This window comes from Elaeis guineensis, chromosome 6 (assembly GCF_000442705.2).
Source record: "Elaeis guineensis isolate ETL-2024a chromosome 6, EG11, whole genome shotgun sequence".
In the NCBI taxonomy this organism is placed as follows: Eukaryota; Viridiplantae; Streptophyta; class Magnoliopsida; order Arecales; family Arecaceae; genus Elaeis; species Elaeis guineensis.
This window is the reverse complement of record NC_025998.2, coordinates 123,726,627-123,745,434: the sequence shown is the minus strand read 5'-3', so window position 1 is coordinate 123,745,434 and position 18,808 is coordinate 123,726,627. Positions and strand designations below refer to the sequence as shown.

Genomic DNA, 18,808 nt, shown 5'->3' with positions numbered 1-18,808 from the left:
CCTTAAAACATGACCTTCTAGATTTCCTCAATCCACAAGGGACAAGCCAACAGATTCATTAAATGGGCTCTGGAACATGGATAGGCTTAAATTGCCCATGAGAAAAATGTCCAAGGGCCAACTCATCAATGCTTTAATCCATGCCACGTGGATAGACTTTACTGACATTTGGGTCATTGTCCTCCGAGATTTACGTATGAATTTGACTCCAACAAATACAAAAAACAATCATAGCTTTAGCGTTACGGTTCAATTTCATATCATAAACGTTTGCTGAGGTAGAGTCGCCTTGGAATGGAAATTTCAAGTCGTGAAGGGTGGGAGTTGGTTGACAAATGATTCCTATTCGCGGTCTCGCACATCTTCTAGTCTTTCAAGCAAATTTTACTGGTTCAAAGTCCACGCTGGGGAATTGGTTCTAGAAACCGTTTTTAGTGAGTCAAAGTCAAGTGGTCATCTTATTCAAATATCCATAGCATTCTTTCATATTCTTATAGATTACATGTGCAAGACTTTAGCATATGTAGTTTACCTCTATTGCGAAGTAGACCTTTGAGATTGCTGAGTATGTTCAGACCAATCTGATTATTTTATAATACCAGTTCGAGTTCAAATCGACTTACTCTATTAAATGTATTTCTTATAATCCTAAAAGAAGAGAATAATTCGAGTATTCTAAAAATCTGCTGTATTAAAAGAAAGGATTTGAAGGAAAATGTTTGATTATGTAATCTCTAGCTTTTTGTAATAGAATTTTTGCATCAACTTGGTCTGTGCATATAGGTCAACATAGCAACCATATAAATATTCTCTTTGCCTGTGGCAATAGAAATTTATATGATGAAGAATGATCAAAATTTAGTAGATTTGTACAACTGTCTTTTGCTGAGAGGAGATTTTACGTGGAAACGTTAGAAGATATTTCCTCAAGTGCTTAAAATGGATGATTCTTTCATAATTTCTATGGTTTGATTGGTCGCACTCATGGTTATTTTTCAAAAATAGAAAAAAAAATATATACTAGATTATGAACAACACATCACATTTGACATTGTAGCAAAAACTTTATACCAAGATTCTCAGTAGCTAAGTCTTGTCCATCTCGTAACTCATGGACCATTGAGCAAAAAGATAGGTAATAAGTCTTATCAATTAAGTGGGGAAGTGGATTGGTTGGGCAAAGGTGAAAGATCTACTTCGTTAAGTAATGATTGCAAGTGGATCGAATTTTTGCCGCAACAAGGGAATAAAATATAGTGGTACCATTTTTAACCTAATGCAACTTACTTCAACAATACCTAAACAATGACCATAATAAGCAATCAAATGACAAGGACAAAAACTCAAAACAAGTATTTTCCTATTTGGTATCATTGTTATTTTTGTATTTCTGTTTCCCAATTAATTAGTCAAATGTCTTAACAAAATTGACATTGGAGATAGCACTTGCAAGAAATTTTTGCCGGTTCTTGCCTTTATTTATGTATTTTTTATAAGTAATAAATATGCAAAAATCTCTAAAGATTTCACAAATAATACAGAAAATATAAATCTAATGACTTCACTAGCTTTTTTTTTCAAAAATCTCTAAAGATTTCACAAATAAGCAAAAATCTCTATATCAACTTTTTCATAGATGTTTTAAAATAAAAATAAAAGACAAGCCCATAATGAGGCACGTTTTTCTCATGCAAACAAAACAATGAAAACTAATTAGGTCAGTGTGTCGCACATGTAAAGGCTCTTCTTTTCAAGTGGAGCTCCACCAAACCTTGGGTCTCTTGTTTACGTTTTAAAGTGTTCTCAGTTTCCCAAATTCTGTCACTTTATAGTTCAACTTCTGATTAACCCATGTAGTAGGTGCTCCTTAAGGTGGTGTTTAGCTTCATGATAAAAAGTTGGGGAATATGAATGAATTAACCATACATGTACGGTAGATGCTATGGGTGTTTGGTTGAGAAAGGGGTCCAAAAGAATATCCTGTGATGAAGTTAATTCGTTGCCGAAATAAGTGGAGTGGTTAGGTGGCACTTCACATTCTCTGGCCAAAATTTCCTCTTTAATACTACATGAGATGGTATGGAAATTTTATCTCATGAACATGCCTCCCTACCCGACCTCCACCCTGCACCTACTCACCTTCGTAATCATGGACAACCATGTGCTACTTCTCATTTGATGCAGTGGTAATTCCTTTTAAATTTTTAGTAAATACACAATCATTTAAATTTTTGCATTAAAAATATATACATATGCATGGATTTTTTCATAACAATTATTTAAACAGTACCCCCCAATTTAGGATCAATTTTATTTAACATCTTTCAAATTTAAAAAATTTCAAAATGATCATTAAATTTAATTAAGTGGTTCAATTGATTTGAGCTGCATTCAGCATCCAACACCGAATGACATCATAAAAAATAATTTTACTTTTACTAGAATAATTTATTTATCAAAAAAATATCCTTTCTTCTCTTTTCATCCCCTCTCAATTTTACCATTTCCTCTTCTTCCAATACCTCAATTTTCTATCTAAACCGCATCACTATTTTCATTATTTTCTTTATCTAATCTAGTCCTGAGCTTTATCCACTTCCACTATTTTCTCTTTTTTGGTATTTCATCATTCTTTTTTTTAAACCATCTCTGTCCTTATTTTTCCTCTCCATCTAAAATACTCTTTGCAATGATATTTCAATCCTAAAAAATTTGTATAAAAATAATATGATGAAATCTTATAAGCCCAAGCAAATGAAGGATGCTGTGACCACATTGAATTACTTAATTTACTTCAGAAACTATTTTAAAACATTTAAGATACAAGGATACTAAATAAAGCTAATCTTATCTAAATATTTTTTTATTTAAATCAAATGGCAGCACGTATAAATAAATTAATGTGACTTATTTTTTTATTTTTTAATTTTAATTTTTTATTTTTTTGCTTGAGAGGGCAGTTTTGTCTTGTTATAACTAAGATACAAACTTAAACAATACGGAAAGCTATCTAATCACAACAGCACATCCTCTATATATATATTTTTTATCTCAATTGAATCCGCGGTATAGATTATTGAGTATTGACTACCGACACGCCTTCAGAAAGCTATGCAAGTGTAAATTTAATGCCTTAAATTTAAAAAAGGTAAAGATGTGGACGAGCAGGACCCCTCTTTTGTCTCTTTCAGCAGCTTTTGAATATAAAAGTTCATCATCTCTATCGATCATTTTAGACTCCAAACCAACGTAATTAAAAATATGAAGAAGGTCTTGCCAAAATATATGCAAGTTACGACATTTTTTTTGACCGAGAACTATGCTACTCTCAATAATACCTTAAATAAAAAGTTAAATACGGAGAATTTAATTTGTTTCATTAATTCATGATTAGATCATCATGCCAAAAAACACATAATGCAGCACTTATAGAATGGTAGCTTCAAGGTGACATAAATACAGGCCCACCAATCATGTTAGAGAAAACATAAACAATTCAATAGAACTACTCGTGGACAGTATCCATAAGCAGAAGTGAGATATATTGATGCGTAGTAATTTGACGTAAGGACTAACTTATTCACACCCAATGAAGCTTATCCTTTTTATTTTATGTTATAGCTTACCACTTACTCCATTTTTTAATTCAGGTTGGATGGCCCAATCAACATGAGAAAATAGGAAAACATATGCCTCCCACCGATCAAATACGAGACCCACCCCACTTTGAGGGGGCTCTGTTGATGTGGTAATCCGACCAAACAATTAGCTTCAATAGCTGGGGCAAAAATCAAATAAACTGCACTTGCACCATATGTAATTCAAAGTTGAAACAAAAGCCCTAAATGTCTCAACCATTCTCAAATAGGGATCAAATGGATGCATTGAATATTAGAACTCCATCAGACTAATAGCATAAACATGGATAATAACATCTAATATAGTATATAGCAAGGTCGAAATAGCCACCATATCATGTAAATGAATGTACCAAAAGCTAATGAAAGAATTGCATCCAAGGTCTTAAAGTCCTCCCTGAATTGTAGATGGGCACCTAAATTGCACATTAAAGAAAATTTATGATCCAGTCCTTGGTTGTCATTTCACATTTTAACCTTTAATGATTGGCTACGCCGATGATACAACAGATGAGATGAGACGAAAAATATGTGAGGGACCAACCAAAATTTAAAATGCTAAATCTCCATAGCAGTCAAGCCAAGAACCAATAGCGAAATGAAGCAACAAGAAACCATCCAGGTTGGACTAACTACCAAAATTTCTAGCCCGCCGCCAACGAAATGAAGCGTTTAAGCACCAGTGTACCGCAGTGCACGCCATACCACCCATCAAAGACCTTTTCACCGGTAGACCTATAAATCTATTTTGTGCGTTCCTTCCTAATAGCGATCACAAACACCTACCAAGCCCCCCTGCAAGCGTCCAACCGTAGATTTTTCCTCTCCGCCCCCACAAAACTAGCCCCAGCCGCCTTCTTCGCCCTCGTTCGCTTCTTCCATCCCCAATTCTCCATCCATTCTCTCTCTCTCTCTCCCCTCCTATTCCAACCCTGTTCCGGGGATAAAATGAGGGGAATAACTTACTGGTTAGCGGAGCACCCCGCCATCGTGGGCTTCCGGTGGAGCCACGCCCAATCCTGGGGCTCCACCTGGTCCTTCCTCTTCTCCGCCATCGCGCTCTATCTCTGCCTCTCTCTCTTCCTCCATCTCGTCCTCCGCCTCGCCGGTCGCCGCCGCCCCGTCCCCCTCGGTCCCCTCCCCACCATCCACTCCCTCGCCATGGCCCTCGCCTCCGCCACCATCTTTGCTGGCATCCTCCTCTCCTCCGTCGCCGAGATCCGCGACACCCGCTGGTTCTGGCGCCGCACCAAGACCACGCCTTTCCAGTGGCTCCTCTGCTTTCCCCTCGGGACTCGCCCAACCGGCAGGGTTTTCTTCTGGTCCTACGCCTTCTACCTCTCTCGCTTCCTCCATCTCCTTCGGACCTTCATCGCGATCCTCCGGCGGCGCCCGCGGGCGCTGGCGCGGCTCTTCAGCCACTCGGCGCTGGTGTGCATGTCCTTCCTCTGGCTCGAGTTCTCGCAGTCGTTCCAGGTGGTGGCCATTCTGTCGGCGACGCTGGCGCACGTGGTGGTCTTCGGTTGCCGGTTCTGGGTCGGGGTGGGGCTGCCCGTGGCCGGCGGTGGCGCCTTCTCGTGCTTCCCGGTGGTGGTGGCGTGCCAGGTGGGGCTGCTGGGGTGCAATTTGGTGTGCCATCTGGGGGTCCTCCTTCTCCACCTCTCCAAGGGGGGCTGCAACGGGATCGGCGCCTGGGTGTTCAATTCGGTGCTCAACGCCGCGCTGCTCGTCCTCTTCGTCGATTTCCACGTCAAGAGGGCGGTCAGGAGGCGGAAAGGTCTCGCCTTGGACGACGACTGCGGCAGCGTCCGTTGTTACCCGACTCATAATTCCGGATCTTCTGAGGCTAAGAAAGAGCAATGATTGCGATTCAATAAAGTGATTGGAGGAAGAGGATGAGGAGGGAGAAGGAATAAGAATTCTTCCACTCTTCTTCTCCATTTTCCGTCACCTCCACGTTTGTATAGGTGAAATATTATTAGATGATGAATTATTTGGAGAGGCAGAGGGAGAATTATAGTAATTCTTGGGGAAGAGGAGAAAAGTGCCCTTTTTGTATAATATACTTTATATATTCAAACATAGAGAGAGCGACAGACAGTTCTTGAAGTTTTGCTTGATTGTTTTGTATTTTTTTTTTTTTTTTGTCTCTCTCTTTCCTAGTCATCAAAATCCAATGCTTCAATTTTTTTTTTCAAATAAGCTTCTTAAGAATAAAAAGCGAAGATGCAATGCAACTTAGGTACATTTCTGATGGCCAATATATAAATATTCTTTCCCTGATTAAATCCCGCCTCTGAATTTTGTCTAGCAAGATCTAAATATTTGAACTGAAGCTAGCTTTCCTTTCCAGCATTCTCACAAAGTTTCTTTTTATTCCTTTATTGTTCCCTCGAGCATTTTCATTTCATGCTTTAAAGAGCGTCCATGAAGGTTGTGCCCGTCTGGGCCTGCCTGCCGGCATGAAGTTTTCTTCAGATTAGAATGGATCTTATCAGGAAGTCATCCAGGCCACCAGATGAGAGTTTTTGGCTGCTAGTAGTTTAGCCTGCGGAAGTGTCATGAAGTTTTTGCCGGGCTTTGCAGATGGGAAGGTGGACCCAAACTTAGCATCAGAAGGCCTTGTCAGACTCAATTATCATAAACCGGCACATGAAATCTGTGTGATACAAACTCACTTCTCATAAACAAACACATGAAATCTGAATGATACCATCTCTCCTGATTGCACTCCTCGAGTCGTGCAAGATCCCTTGACCTCCATGAGCTTATCATCCTTTACTGCAAGCGGCAAACAAAAGCGGTTTCTTCTCGTCTTGTTGCTCCTTCCATCGTGCGTACGTTTTCTTATGTTTGGTGAAACATCAAGATGTAACGCTAATTAACTGGGTTTGGCCACGGCCGGTCCACCCATATTATTGCCATCCCAGGCACGGCTGATTCTCCAAAATAATTTCTCCATCCGAAAACATTAAAAAAGCTGTACGTGTAATTTCATTTTACCACCAACAAACAGCTTTCGTCAAAGTCACCAAAGCATTACGCGACACACGTGGAAAATTTCTGTTGTTGTTTTGTTATCTAAATGCTCTGAATGATTTTGACATGTTGCCTGCCAAGCCTCAATCGGAATCTCCTCGAATCGTGACAACATAGTCAAGTTGCCACCGATATGGAAATTCTTTGTACCGCGGGGCCGTAGAAATATCCGACCAGCAGTGCACCACTTCGTCCTGTTGAGCCATAGCCCTCACTTACCAACATATATTTAATATTTATAATTTTTTTATTTAAAATTTTATATAATAAAATTATTTTTATAATATATTATAAAAAAATTATAATATTTTATATAAAAAATAAAAATTTCAATATATGATACCGTAACATCGATATAGAATATTATAATTTTTTTTAAAAAAATATTTTTATCATTCAAAATTTCAAATAAAAAATTAAAATTACAGACATTAAATAGACATATTGAAAAATGATGGCTATATGATTCAAACGGATGAGATAGTGCGCTCCACATCGGATTTTCTACACCACAGGAGGTGCACAAAAAAATTTTCTTTACGATAGAGATTTCTAATATATGATTTTTTTATTAAAAAAAGTCAAATTCATGCTTCATATCTTTAAATTAAAAAATTATATAAACCTGTAAATTACGGGTACGAGCCAAAAAAAAAAAAAAATGTAATCATTATTGACAGAATTGCCCTCAATATATCCCACCGTCCGTTAAAAGATTCCAACGATATGCTGATCCCTGTACCAGACTTTACGGTCCAGGAAATATCACTTGGCTCCATGTACATGGTCTTCAAATCAAGAGGTCAGGTCGCCCTTTTCAGCCAAAATCTATAGAAAAAATAATAACTGAGATCCATCCATATCATGAAAGATCAAATAGACGAATATGCCGCACCAAAACACCCACATGGTGGATACGACAACGTAGGGCTACGCCGGTCTTCTACACGGCTGCCTAACTGGTCAAACCCAAGAGTAGGACATGCCATAAATTTTGTTAAAACATGGAATAAACTTTTCAAAGATGGACGCTATGCCAATAGTAGGTGCGAAATCCTCTCGTGCTCGAGCTCTGACGTGAACCTTTGAGGTGACGAATGGAATTCATGCTCCCCACATATTGCGTCCCTACAAGAAAAAGAGTGCGGGTCACCGTCCAGAGGAACCATCATGCTAAGCCTTATTTGATGTCACTTGTCACCTAGACGTATGTCCCGTTGCAAACTAAAACAAAATTTAAAAGTTTCTGTACTGGAGAAAAATCCATAGGCCAAGAAGCTGCAGAGACGGAAACAATCAAATGCGATCCTTGAAAGTTCGCAATGCTATGACAAGCCAAGTTGAAACAAGTAGGTGACAATATCAGTTGAAGGCGGATACAAATATACGCTGCCATTTTGGCTGAGCTCATGGCACAGGTCATGTTGATTCCGAGCCATTGAAGTCTGACCTAAATGTCACCGGACCATCATATTTGTTGGTTCACCGCATAACAGAGCCTCTCTTTGCCAAGGGCTGCTTTTCAGCTTATGTTATTAGAATTAATTTGCATGTCTGAACTTGCTGAGTTGCTGCGTCGACAAGGAAAATCGAGAAGCTAATATCATCAGGACTAAATCTAGCTGGATGCACTGAAGCTCCTGCACATGATCATTTAGAATCATAAGCACAACAAAGATCAATGGGAAATTTGGGACAAAAGTGGTGGTCGACATTGGCTTTATGCAGCTTTTATTATAACCTTCACTGTTGCCTCCAACTTCCACAATCTTCGATTTCATTGAAACTTTTGCAACACTTTGGACAGCCAAATAAATTGCAACCAACTTTACATGTCATCTAACATCTAATTTAAAATAATCAAGGAAAACAGTTGGAGAAAACTTGCAATGTTATTAGCAGATAAACCCCTCAATGTGGCAACCATTTGCATTTTTCTTGACCTCCTCAAAGACATACAGATTTCATGGGTGCACAAATATTTGAAGGAACTAATATTTCCACAAGTAGATGACAATCTTACACCTTAGGAACAGAATGTAAAAAATTCAGAATTAACTGTGAAGCAGTAACACAGTTAATAGCAGATAAAACTGTTCATTGCAGGCATGTTTAGATGCTGGCATAAAATGTCCGTCCCTAAACTGCATGTGTGGCCAAAATTGATGGAAGTGGTGTTGATGAGAGAGAAGAAACTAGAGGATCTCAACTATTATAAAGGGTAATTTCCAGCATCCCAACTATTGTGGATTGTATGATTTGAAGTTCCCCAATCAGAAGAATTCTTCTCTTTCACTTTTAAACAAGCTCTCGCTAGTAGCCATGTAAGAACCAACCTGCACATACTCACTCCTTGCAGGCATCCAAGCAGCCCCTCCATGTCTGTTGAATGAGCTAGAGAAAATGGAAGGGAAAAAAAAAAAACAACATGCCTTAGACATCAGAGCTCATTCAATATGACAATATGCAATTGGCATCAATGTATTTCCATAGAAGAGCTAATATATTCAGGTCAACAATGAATTTGATGCTATTATAATGTGACTGCAAAATGCTATGCTCCATCTTTGAAGGAATGTGGTCTGTTGATGTTCATATCACCAGATCACATGTTCATTGCTTTTCAGAGTCAAGGACTGGATTGTTTGATTAGCCTTGAACAATAGAAAAAGCAATTTTCCAGTTTCTTTTCCTTTCATATTTTAAATCTCGTCACATGGAAAGCATGCCTTCAAGATAGACCCGTCGAATATTGCATTAAATTCTAATGTAACCAGGATTCTATTAGTAGAGGTATTCACATTGAAATTTCTTGTTAGTGTTCAGTCTGGCAATTAAGGAATTCTTGTTCCATAACAGGGGTTAGGTTTAGGGACTTTATAAATGTGTCTAATCCATAGTATAGGCTTATGAGAGAGACAAATCTAGGAGGATTTTCCAAAGGTAGTCAAGGCAAGGCCATGACATCAAGAGGCAGAAATGTACCTTGTTCCAAATCTGAACTCTGGTGTCCTTTTCTTTTTTCCTGAAAATTTCTTTTATTTATTTATTTATTTATTTATTTATTTATTTTTTATTATTATTATTATTATTATTATTATTATTATTATTATTATTATTATTTTGGTTGGGGGTTTGATTGTGTCCTCTGTAGTTTCACTCACTTAAATACTATTCTTCTTGCATGGAAAATTTGTTTTATTAATTATTTTCTTAGTTGATCAGGTGGGTATGAATCTGCTTCTAGACACTAGAAGATCAATTAGCTTGAAGACGATAAAAGAGCACTTGTTATAGTGCAATATGATAACTAACCACTGATCTGGAAGAATGATTACAGAAATATACTGCAGCTAGCATTTCCAAAGTTTTTTTTTTTTTAAAGAGAGAGAGATTGAAAGCAGCACAAGCAAGATGAATGCACATCAGCATTCAGAACATAGATATCTAGCAAGTATTTAAGTAGGTGCACAAGGTTTGCCTCACCAACTGATACTATACTATATTGGGCAATTCTATAATGAACCAATATGCATTCTTATACCGAACCGACACTCGATATGTCTCGCTGTCTTGTACCATACAACATATCAACACTGCAATAAGACGATATTAGTATAGAATCTGGTACCGAGATGGCGAACCTTATAGGTGCATACACATATACACATATTTTTGTGTATGTGCAAGCATATGTATGTAAACTAGTGCTTGCCGTACCACTTAATACAGGACATACCATATCATACTAACCTTGTTGTACCGGTCCATATGAGGATGGTATCGGTATGGGGTCCGGTACCAAGATGTTAAACCTTGATGTAGACACTCGAGCATTCTAGGAAAATGGATACCTTCAAGCAAATTAGTACATGGTTTTGTAGACATTTAGATGCCAAAATTCAAATAAATACTGAACAATTGCAGCATAAAATTAAACTTCAAAAAAGATGCTAGTGAACCAATGGCAACAAGCACTCAGAATTTTTAACAAACATCTTGGTTCCCATCTTCTGCAATCTAAAAGCCATCAAGGGAGAAGATTACGACCAATATATTTGAATAAAGCAAAATTGTCAAAGAATGAGCTTTAGAATTTGGATTAAAAGACAATAGGATCTTTAAGATACTAATGTCATGCACAAACCAAACTAACTATTCTACTATATAATGCCAACTCTAATGTGCTTGCCATGCGGGATGTTTGATCATTAACATTTATCCATAATTAGTGTCATGCATTTTTGATACACTTTGTCATGAGGCGATTAAAGATAATTAAACTGGTGTGACTAATAATGTAGATGTGGTGAGACCAGATATCAATCCACAGGGATCTCGAGCAGTTGTTTCAAAAGTGAGATTAAAATAAATTATAAGAAAATAGTGGCGGTCTAATTAACTAAAAGATTAAACTAACAATTTCAAACTTAATAATATAGTGCAGATTCAAGTAGGAGAAGAAAGCCTCGGGATTTTGATTTCACTTTTGTTAAGTAGATATATTCTTATGCAAACAAAAGATATGAGATCAATCTAGATATAAACTATCTTGAAAGAGCATGACTGGTACCCTTTTGAGCATAGGCTAGTCGAGGTTGATCCCCTACTTGGGAAGGAACTCACGTTGGAGACAGTCTATCTCTCGAGAGCACGATCCGTACCCATAGATCACGGCTCATCCCAAGAGGAAATAGAATGTTCTAAGCATGATTCTTAACGGAAATAGAAAATCATAATATATGAGAAAATAATTTCTTTTATTGCAATAAGAACAGGAATACAAAAGTTCGAGAAATAAAAACAAACTATTCAGTACAAAAGCTTCCTCTTTTTCCCGAGTTGAACGAAATTAGCAGCGCATGATGGAGCTGACTGCTGGAATCCTGGTGCTTGCAACAATGCCCGACTGCAACTTTGAAGGAGGATGGAAGTGGAGAAGAGGGTGGAGGTGTGTAGAGAGAATTGATGGGAGAAGAGATGGATAATGGTGGTGGCCGGGTGGTGGGATGAAAAATTATTTGGTGCATCATCGCCTCTCTTTAAATAGAGCTTCAATCCGTGTTAACTATGCTTTTATTCCCGCGTCCCAAGCATGTCCTGTATCTCAAGCCCATCCGCCGTGTGAAGTCATTTCCGCATGCTGCGTGACTATCCATTCGTTTGAGTTCCGGTCCGCCTCGCATTTAATCCGCGCGCAAACAAACCCATTTGCTGTGAACCCGCACGCGTCCATTCTTCCATTGCTTTAAAGCCCGCCAAAATGCCCCCATGCGCTCCCGGCTTCCGCGTGAACTGCTGTCTATTTGAATCCCGTGTGCCAACCACATGAAAAAGCCCAGCCGCACGTCAAAAATCCTCTACGCATCCCACATCATTTTAAACCCTTGAACTCACGCCCAGCCAACGTTGTGTTTTTTCTCTGTTGCTTTTAAGTACACACAGGTCCCACATCATTTAATGCTCTTAAATCCCTCTTGTTCCAAAAAGACTTTATTCTTTTCATCTAATGCTGCATATGTCCTTTAATAAATAATTTATTTTAACACCCTTCCGCATCGGTGTCGTGTCCACATAAATTAATTAATTTCAATCTATCAATTTTCTAAAAAAAAAAAAAAAAAAAAAAAATATTAAATTTTTAATAAATAAAAAATAATTAATAAAATTAAGTACTTTTTAATGATTTGGTTTCAGCGTTTACCACATTCTCCAACTTAAATTTTACTCATCTTCTAGTAAAATAGATAAATCAGCAGTATGTACCAATTTATTCTTAAAATGAAAGTTATCTTAGCAATTCTAATATTAGTTGATACCTAGCTAGATTATTAAAGAGATACTTCATCGAATTGTCAATTTTATCCGTCCAGTGGTTGAGTGAAGTCCATAAAAATTTCTAAAGTTTTTTTTTTGCCAATTTTTCACCTCACTCTTTAAGTCCTCTAACTTGCTGTGGACTTAGTGTAATGTTTTCTTACAGTTTAGTCCCCTTATTCTCTCTCTCTTCTTTTTTTTTTTTTTGAATTCATATATAGTCAGTGCAATATCCTAATCCCTTAAACTTTCTAGTTGTCCTTAGTAATGAATTTTAGGCCAATGACTCTCAAACCAGTTGGCTTTAGGATATTAGGTGTAAAACACCCCTCAGGCTTACTGACTCGAGTCAAAAAGACCACAAGTTAAGATTGACTCTACAAGAGATTTTTTCACATTCTCATCTTTTGACGTCAAGCATAACGCTTAGACGAAGGACCCGATTACTCAGTGAAGGATGCTAAAAACCTATTTGCAACAGGTGAAACTTAACTGAAGGCAAAGTTCAAATATTAGTTAGGTTCAAATGATTAGCTAATAACAGAATTTATTGTTATAATAACAATATAACAGAATTTGTTGGATTAGTTGTGAGGTGTTGTACCAATTTGAGCATCTACTGCTATAAATAAACTGGCTCGGAACATTGTGAAGGATTATGAGAATGAAATAAGAAACCAAGCCTCTTTCCCTCCCAACTTTCTTCTCTTCTGATCTTAGTTCTTGCATTTTTGAATTTCCAAATCCTATCTGCAATTCTACCCACTTCAATTGGTATCAGAGCCACTATCTTCATACCTGTGGGCATCTCAATCAAGCAACAATGGCAGATAACACCAGAGGGATTGAGTTGCGCCGTGTGGAGGAGTCGTTGCGGCAGTCCACAAAGGACGCATTTCAGAGGATTGAAACCATTGAAAGAGTTTTGAGCAGAATGGAGGACATGATGCTGCAATTATCGCGGCAGCAGAGTGAGGTGATGCAGAAATTGCAAGATGGAAGCCCATCAGGTAACACCAACACAAATCCTCCTACTTATCAAGCTCCTACTAGGTTCTCTAAGGTGGAATTTCTTAGATTTAGTGGAGATGAAGTTAAGGGTTGGATTTGTCGTTGTGAATAATTCTTTTCTTTGGATGGAACTCCTAATGATATGCATGTTAAGTTAGCCTCAATGCATCTTGATGGCCAAGCTTTGCAATGGCATCAAAATTGGATGAGAAATAGGAATTCTTTGATGATTTCAAGCTGGAAAGAATTTGTTGAAGGATTGTTGATTAGATTTCATGAAGGGGCCTTCGAAGACCCTGTGTCTGACCTCAAAAGGTTGCAGCAAACAGGCACTCTTAGTGAATATATATAAGCCTTTGATGTTCTTTTGAGTAAAACCAATATATCAGAGGATCTTGCTATGACTTTTTTTTTAGGGGGTTTAGAAGATTCATTGGAAATGCATGTGAGGTTGTTTTCTCCAAAAACATTGCAACAAGCATATTCTTGTGCTAAGCTTCAAAGTGCAGTTTGGGACGCCAAGAGAAAAGGGGTTCTGAGAACATCAACCAAGGTAATAAACAGTGAAGTGAAGTGTAGCAACCCTCATGATAGTTCAAGAACTGCATCCTGGGTGCCATACAAGGGAAACACCAACCAAAACAGGGTAATTCTTCCACCCTCATCTTCTCCAAGATTGCTACCCACACCACCGGTTAGAAAATTGATTGAGGCTAATACCAAGTCAATTAGACAAGGAGTATCAGCTAAGGAGATGGATGATAGGAAAGCTAAAGGTTTATGCATGTGGTGTGAAGAAAAGTTCATTCCTGAGCACAAAAGTCAGAGAAAATATCTTTACAGACTTTATTTACATGAACCAGATGAACTTGAAGAAGAAGTACAAGAAGTCGGTGACATTTCAGCTATTGAGGATGTTAAAGATGAAACACCTCATATATCTGTTAATGTCTTGTTGGGAAAGATGAGTAATCAAGACAATCAGACAATGAGGTTATAAGGATGGTACAAGAAGAGAATGATACATATACTCGTGGATTCAGGCAGCACACACAATTTCTTGGATGTGTCTTTTGTCAAAAGGGTAGGGTGTACAACTAAAGAAATTGATCCCTTGTCAGTAGAAGTAGCTAATGGTGCAAGGCTGAAGTGTGTTAGTAAATGTGGCACTTTCCAATGGTCCATGCAGGGAATACAATTCGCATCATCAGTTTTCTTACTACCTCTTAGTGGGTGTGACATGATTTTAGAGGTGCAATGGCTATTTACTTTGGAAGATATCAAGTGGAATTTCAAGCAATTTAAAATAGAATTTTGGTGGCAAAAGCGACTAGTCACTCTACAAGGTATTAGCTCCTCCCAAATCACATCAATAGAGCCACAACAACTCAATCAGTTGCTACTTAAAAGGAATGCATATTCAAAGGTATATTTGTGCCTAATGAGAACTTTGAACCTAGAGAAATCTGACAATTCAGCAAAGTTATTTAAGGAAGGAGCAGCTGAATATCAGTTACAAGATTTGCTACAGATCTATGAGGATGTATTCCAAGAGCCTAAAACTCTACCACCTTCCAGAATTTTTGATTACAGGATAAATTTGAAAGAAGGGACACAACCAATTAACATTAGGCCATACAAACATTCTACTCTGCAAAAGGATGTGATTGAGGAATTAATTAAGGAAATGATGGAGAATGGAGTCATTCAGCATAGCTCAAGTCCTTATGCTTCACCAGTGATCTTAGTTAAGAAGAAAGACAATACATGGAGAATGTGCATTGATTATAGGGAGCTAAACAAGAATACCATCAAGGACAAATACCCTATACCTATAATAGAGGAACTCCTAGATGAACTACATGGTGCTACTATTTTCTCTAAGCTTGATTTAAGGTCAGGATATCATCAAGTCAGGATGTTCAAACCAGATATTCATAAGACAGCATTTAGAACTCATCATGGGCATTATGAGTTCCTTGTCATGCCTTTTGGACTCACAAATGCCCCGTCGACATTTCAGAGGATTATGAATGAAGTCTTTGAAAAATTTTTGAGAAAGTTTGTGCTTGTTTTCTTCGATGATATTCTAGTTTACAGTCAGAATATGGAATAACATTTAGTACACCTTCAACAAATTCTGCACACTCTCAGGAAAAACAGATTGTATGCTAAAAAGAGTAAATGTACCTTTGGTGGGAAACAAGTTGAATATTTGGGGTACTTAATCACAGCTGAAGGAGTTGCAACTGATCCGAAGAAGATTGCAACAATAGTTGAGTGGCCCAAACCAATTTCGGTCAAGCAGTTAAGGAGTTTTTTGGGTTTAGCTGGCTATTACAGAAGATTTATTGCTAAATTTGGATAGATCAGTAAACCTTTGACTAACTTACTAAAGAAAAGGGATTTTAAGTGGACTAGTGAGGCTGAAGCATCTTTCCAGCAGCTCAAAGCGGTACTTGCACAAACTCCAGTTTTAGCATTACCAAATTTTTCCCTACCATTTACTGTAGAGACAGATGCTAGTGGAACTGGGATGGGGGCTGTTCTCATGCAAAATGGACATCCAATTGCTTACTTAAGTAAGACTTTCTCCGATAAACATTTGTCATTATCCACTTATGAGAAGGAGATGCTTGCATTGGTACTAGCTGTGACAAAATGGGCTCATTATTTGGTAGGAAGACATTTTATAGTTAAAACAGATCACAAAAGCTTAAAATTCTTTTTGGAGCAAAGATTGAATACACCTAGCCAGCATACCTGGTTAACAAAACTACTGGGATATGACTTTGAGATATGCTATAAACAAGAAAAAGAGAATGTGGCTGCAGATGCACTTTCAAGGATACAAAATTCACAGCTGCTCTCCATCAGTGCCATACCTCATGAAAATGAATTAATGAACTTGATTCAAGAAAGTTGGAAAGCAGATCCAAAATTACAGCAATTAATACAGGAAATGGAGTTGGAACCACATTCCCACTTATCATATACTTGGTACCAGCAACAACTTAGAAGAAAAGGAAGGTCAGTGATTGGCCCAAACCAGAGCTTAAGAAATCAGTTGATACAACAATTTCATGATACAGCTATTGGAGGTCATTCGGGTATGCAAGGAACTTACAAAAGAATTAGTGCAGTATTCCACTGGAAGGGAATGCAACAAGACATTAGACAATATGTTAGACACTGTGATATTTGTCAAAGGTGCAAATTTGAAAATATTGCTTATCCAGGACTTCTACAACCACTACCTATACCTGAGGGACCTTGGCAAGAGGTGTTTATGGACTTTATTGAGGGACTACCTAAATCAGATGGCAAGGAGATGGTGATGGTGGTAGTTGATAGATTAACTAAATACAATCATTTTGTGCCACTTTCTCATCCCTACATTGCTGCAACTGTGGCTATTGCATTCACCAACAATATATTCAAATTACATGGACTTCCAAACATTTTGGTCAGTGATAGGGATTCTGTATTTGTGAGCAGTTTCTGGCAGGAATTTTTCAAAACACAGGGAGTCCAGTTGAATATGTCAACTGCTTATCATCCAGAGTCAGATGGCCAGACAGAGGTTGTAAACAAATGCTTAGAAACATACCTTAGATGTATGTGTATAGAGAAACCCAAGTTGTGGAGCAGATGGCTTGCTTGCAGAGTACTGGTACAATACTAATTTTCACTCTTCAATACAAACAACTCCTTTTGAAGCCTTATATGGATATCCGCCACCCCTCCACCTTCCATATTTTCCTAAAGATTCTAAGGATAAGGAAGTTGATCAAGTATTGCTAGAGAGAGAGGCTATACTTGATGTTCTCAAGTATCATTTGAAGAGAGCTCAAGGTCGCATGAAGCAGCTAGAAGATAAGCACAAAACATAAAGAAAGCTGGAGATTGGTGATTTGGTGTATGTCAAGCTTAGACCTTACAGGCAAACAACAGTAGCTAAGAGAAGCAATCAAAAGCTGTCACCTATTTACTATGGTCCATTTCGAATAATTGATCAAGTTGGATCAGTTGCTTATACCTTAGATTTGCCTAGTGATGCTTTAATACACCTTACCTTTCATGTGTCCATGCTTAAGAGAAAGCTGGGTAAATTGCAAAAAGCTGTTACTGATCTACCACTCAGTTACCAACCAGATGTTTCTTTTCCCATTGCGATTCTGAACAGGAGGATTGTTAAGAGGAGAAATGCTGCTGCAGTTCAGATTCTGGTGCAGTGGAATGATTCATCTCCTTCTGAAGCCACTTGGGAGTTATGGGAAGACATTAAAAGGCGATTCCCTGACTTTAACCTTGAGGACAAAGTTGCTTGAGTGGGGGGAATTGCAGCAGGTGGAACTTAACTGAAGGCAAAGTTCAAATATTAGTTAGGCTCAAATGATTAGCTAATAACATAATTTGTTGTTATAATAACAATATAACAAAATTTGTTGGATTAGTTGTGAGGTGTTGTACTAATTTGAGCATCTACTGCTATAAATAAGCTGGCTCGGAATATTGTGAAGGATTATGAGAATGAAATAAGAAACCAAGCCTCTTTCCCTCCCAACTTTCTTCTCTTCTGATCTTAGTTTTTGCATTCTTGAATTTTCAAATCTTATCTACAATTCTACCCACTTTACTATTTTATTAATCTAAATAGACTTTTAAGGTGGACTTTATGCATACTTTGACCTTTCCACTTATATCCTTATAAAGTAGATTCTTTATTGAGATCATTGGGCATTAGGTTCTAAAATCACTCCAAAATTTATTCTGGTCTAAACTCTATCATTTATTGGACTTTCTTAATAATTCATCCCTCAATATCTCTAAAATTATTTAAGTCGTTAATCATTCATCAATTAGAATATCCGATTGACTTTAAATCAAGACAAAATCTGATACATAAAATTGATTATGATCATACATGAGAACTTGATTAATTTAATTAATCTCCCTCCCAATTTTATTTTCATTGTCCCTAATGAAAGAAAAGAATAATAAATTAAAATAAAATAGAGAAAGAAATTGGAAGGAAGGATACCACTTGGATTCGATGTGCTCGTTCATGTCAGATGAGAGGTTCTTCTTTTGTAGGTGTGATTTGTTCGTGACTCCATCTGAGACTTGGATTGGATGCTTCTCCCAACTTGGCTGATTGTCCTTCTAAGATTTTTCTATGCAAAAAAAAGAAGATAGATAATTGAAAAAAAATGCATAAATCAGGTTGCCTCCCAGAAGCACTAAGTTTAAAGTCTTCAGCCAGACTATGTTGAGTATCATTCAATTGGATCCACTAGATC

General features: G+C 37.6%; 2 protein-coding genes across 2 annotated transcripts; both read left to right on the top strand.

Moving 5' to 3' along the window:
- The first annotated feature begins 4,134 nt into the window (after positions 1-4,134).
- Positions 4,135-5,747, top strand: LOC105060047 (fatty acid elongase 3-like). Its single transcript, XM_010943634.4, has one exon. It carries the CDS (start codon positions 4,587-4,589, stop codon positions 5,499-5,501), a length of 915 nt encoding a protein of 304 aa, XP_010941936.1. The 5' UTR covers positions 4,135-4,586; the 3' UTR covers positions 5,502-5,747.
- A 7,570-nt stretch (positions 5,748-13,317) lies between these two features.
- On the top strand, positions 13,318-17,836 carry LOC105036109 (transposon Ty3-I Gag-Pol polyprotein). Its single transcript, XM_073260115.1, has 6 exons — positions 13,318-13,504; positions 13,922-14,498; positions 14,589-15,566; positions 15,660-15,804; positions 15,919-17,088; positions 17,603-17,836. Exons 1-6 carry the CDS (start codon positions 13,318-13,320, stop codon positions 17,834-17,836), a joined length of 3,291 nt encoding a protein of 1,096 aa, XP_073116216.1.
- Positions 17,837-18,808: the final 972 nt, after the last annotated feature.